The sequence below is a fragment of the Hippocampus comes genome, unplaced genomic scaffold (assembly GCF_001891065.2).
Source record: "Hippocampus comes isolate QL1 unplaced genomic scaffold, H_comes_QL1_v1.1 scaffold36, whole genome shotgun sequence".
NCBI lineage: Eukaryota > Metazoa > Chordata > Actinopteri > Syngnathiformes > Syngnathidae > Hippocampus > Hippocampus comes.
The window spans coordinates 240,850-244,680 of NW_017805695.1; the positions used below are offsets into that span (position 1 = coordinate 240,850).

A 3,831-nucleotide genomic window follows, 5' to 3' on the forward strand; every position below is an offset into this window, starting at 1 on the left:
GTCACTCTGGGCACTCGTAGGGAAGCTGGAATATTACTCTTCAAAAGCAATGCTTAGTTATAGCTGCTTCTAACTTCCCAAACAAAATAACTGCGTATGTCCATCTATCCATCCATCCATTTTCTGATCCGCTTTATCCTCACAAGGGATGCGGGAACTGCGTATGTCATGAAGTAAATTGCACATACGCCTCACGGTGTGATGATTGGCTACCAACCAGTTCATGGTGTACCCTAAGACACCTGGGATCGGCTCCAGCACTCTCGTGATGATAAGCAGCTCGGATGGAAATTGTGGATAAATATATATATATCAGCAAGGCCTTCTCTGCTGGCCTAAACATTCTCAGAAAAGTAAATTTACTTTTCTGAGAATAACATAAATTTGTTATTTTATTTTCATAAATATGTGAACAAAATTATTCTCTGTATTCTTTACGTCATATTATTTCCACTTAGTTGAGTGGCTTTCAATGTTATTTTAAATAACATTGTGAAAGTCACTCGAAAAATAACTTATTTATTATGGTAGAGTTTTCTGTCAGTTTGCGTGGCCTACCATTTTGTGACTGAGTTGTTGTCATTCCCAAACACGTCCATGTTTTTCTAAAATATTTGACAGACGACTGTGGAATATTATTAAGTAGCGAGGAAATTTTACGACTGGACTTGTTGCACAAGTGGCATCCAATCACAGTTCCACGCTGGAATTCACTGAGCTCCTGAGAGCGATGCATTCTTTTGCAAATGTTTATTAAAACAGTCATAATGCCTAGTCGCTGTCTTTTCTAGAGGTGTGCTCATGGCAGGGATTGGAATAATAAAAATAATAATGCAACAGATTTATATGGTGTTTTCCTGATTTGAGTGAGTGAGCGAATACTTTTGGCAATAGAGTGGAACTGACTGCCAACAATGGAACCTGATGTCAGCTGAACAGGAGACACTTGGACCTGCCCCATTCACCAATAACAATTTATCCATAAAGCGTAGCCATGTTGTTTCCACTGAAAGTTTACAAAACAGTCATCAAACTGCTCGGCAGATGTTTTTGATTTTCAGCTCTCCAGCAACATGGCCTTTCTTATTTTGGGGAAAGTCAATGTGTCGAGGAAAAAAAAAATCGATGCAAGCTCAAAAAGAGTACAAAAGAGGACATTTGATTTGCTGGCTGTGAATAATTATTTGTCTTTTTTCAGGATTCCTGCCCTCGTACCTGTTGCCAGCTTACGACGAGGTCATCGACCGTCCAGCTACTCCCCCTCCACCTTACACACCTGTCCTGGCAACACCTCCACCCACAGATACACTTGATGAATCTTGCGACCATGCAGCAACACCAATCCCAAGTGATGCAGCTTGCACGGCTATCCCAGAGACTCTGCTGCTCCAGTCTCAAAGCACTCACACCAACAAGGATTCAATGCAGGGCAGGTACCGGCGCTTCACAGGGGACTCTGGAATAGAAGTGTTTGACGGCCAGGAATTGTGGGATCAGCCTGAATTTTTAACGAGAGAACAGGCGGATGATGATGAAATGGGTCAAATGCAGGAAGCCTGTGTTTGCTGCGGTTCCCCGGGATGTGAGCACAGCCACATAAATAATGGCCCGAGCAATGAAAACACTGATGGACACACAACAGTTGATGCAGACCCACAGTTTCATAGGTAAAGACTTAAGTCCTCGTAATTGTGCAGAGTGGATACTTTAAGGGCCGGTCTTTGTTCATGTTAAATTACACAGTTGGAATACTACAACTGTCTGTCTTGTTTGACAGTTCTGTTTTCAGGGTGTGCATGAAAGACACTATTGCCATGTAAATGTCTCGAGGCTTTCATTGGTACAGTTAACTATAATAATAATTATATATATAGTAGGCCTCTTAATACAATCACCTAAGTCTAATTTTGACAAGGTGGGCTTTTTTTTTGCCTTAAACATCTCAGGATACCGGCCACCTCTGCTAAAATCAACTACATCCTTAGTTAAACAGATTGTTCATTAAAGACTGTCAGAATGTGGTGCAGTTTTTTGTGTTTTCTGAAAAAAAAAAAAAAAGACTTAAGCAGTTCTTTTAAGAACGTGATGCTTTTCTCACACACACACACACTCACTCACTCACTCAAGCTATTTTTCAGGCATCATACATTTTTGCCAAATGTTCTATACCAAATTAGACGCAAGTCATTGAATCACAGTTCAACAATCAAAAATGTATGTAAGCTTATTTTGTTTTGCATGTGACATGTTATAGTGTAAAAGTCTAATAATTACTTACTAGTGAGTGAGAGTGGCCTACTATTTTATTCACGAGGTAACAAGGTACTTCACCCTGGAATGATATAAGATAACCTTTATTTGTCCCACACTGGGGAAATTTGCAGTCTACAGCAGCAAAATTGTGTGTGTGTGTAGGGGGAGAAAAAATAAAGTGTCTCATTGCACAAATGTTTCAGAAAAGAACTGTGAACTGTACAGTTCAATATAAGTGCAATATAAAATAAAGCATTCGCAATATATTTCTAATAAATATAATATATTAGCAATAGCATAGAAAACACAGCATAAGGTGGCTGTGCTAATATAATATGCATGAGCAGTTTTAATGCTGGTGGGCACCATAGGTGTTGGCTTTGTCCTTAGCTACAAAAATATAGATGCGACAAAATTATACAGAATCGAAAAATTGAAACATGAAGGACATATTTTGTTGAAATGACTTGATGCTAATTAGTTCTTTCTTCTACTTGAGTCTCGGCTGCTTGAAAGGCAGTTTGTTTCTCTCCTTAAATGGATTTTAGTTTCAATTCCGCAGATACAAATTCTTTCAAAAAGAAAAAAGGTTTGTCTCTGAATGTAAACGGCGAAAGAGATCAACAGTAATTAAAGTAGGAGTTAAAATATCTCATTTAAAATTGGAGTGAGTTCAGTAGATGGTAAATACTGAAAAACAATATCGGAAGGCAATCGTATTATTTTCCGGACAATGTCGGGTAAATGGGTGACCCAGTCTGATGGCTGCTGGGTACAGTAAGGGTATTGTATTGTATTGCATATGTAAGCGTCTCAGATTTTTGTGGGTTTTTTAGTCTGTCTCTCTCAAAAGGGGAGGGGAGACCTTATTTTCCTGACAGCTTGGAAAGGAGTTCTGAAGTGAGCCAGGAGACTGATAAATTCTCCCTGGTGGAAGTAGCAGAACGAGGTTTGACATGTGGCTGGGGTCAGGGGCGTCAATCTTCTGTGAAAAATGTGAAGACTTTCTTAGGTGTGACTAGCATGGTGGGGCCACTACGAAGAAGCATAAAGTACCACCCAAAACACCTCTCAGTGACTTGAATGTCCTGAGTGTAATACAATTATGGTTGATGAAAAAAGACTGTTATAGTTGATGAAAGTCGCTGATGGTGTAGTGGTACGGGGGATGTGTTCCTCGAGCCGGTCCTTGGCCTCGAGGACCGGCTCGAGGACCGAAGGTCGGTCCTTGGCCTTGGCTTGCCGGTCCTCGGACACAATAAGGGATTAGAGCCCCGAATCCCTTGTCCTCGGATATAAAGTGGGACCGAGGATCGCAAAAACCACCAAGAAATCAATTAAATTCCATCCGGAGAAACGCATGTTGATGGTTTAACACCGGCGCTTAAAAAGGGGCGGGTATGCTCCTGACAGGTGACCGTTAGCGCAACGAATAAAGAGCGGCATCACAGTTAGTTTCAATCACGGTTTGTTCCGTTCGCGATCGGCAGTTTAAATAGCGTGTAAAGTCTTTCTGTAACAGTGGTGTCTTTTATGTAGTTATTTTTGCACAGTCGTCACGTTTCTGCGGTGGCACTA

At 40.7% G+C, this 3,831-nt stretch overlaps 1 protein-coding gene across 1 annotated transcript; it reads left to right on the forward strand.

Moving 5' to 3' along the window:
- Positions 1–1,176: 1,176 nt before the first annotated feature.
- LOC109523046 (WW domain-binding protein 1-like) lies at positions 1,177–2,023 on the forward strand (the record flags this gene model as incomplete). The annotated part of the gene is made up of 1 exon (XM_019881882.1): positions 1,177–2,023. A coding segment is annotated over one exon (495 nt), but the record flags the coding sequence as incomplete, so codon positions are not given.
- Positions 2,024–3,831: the final 1,808 nt, after the last annotated feature.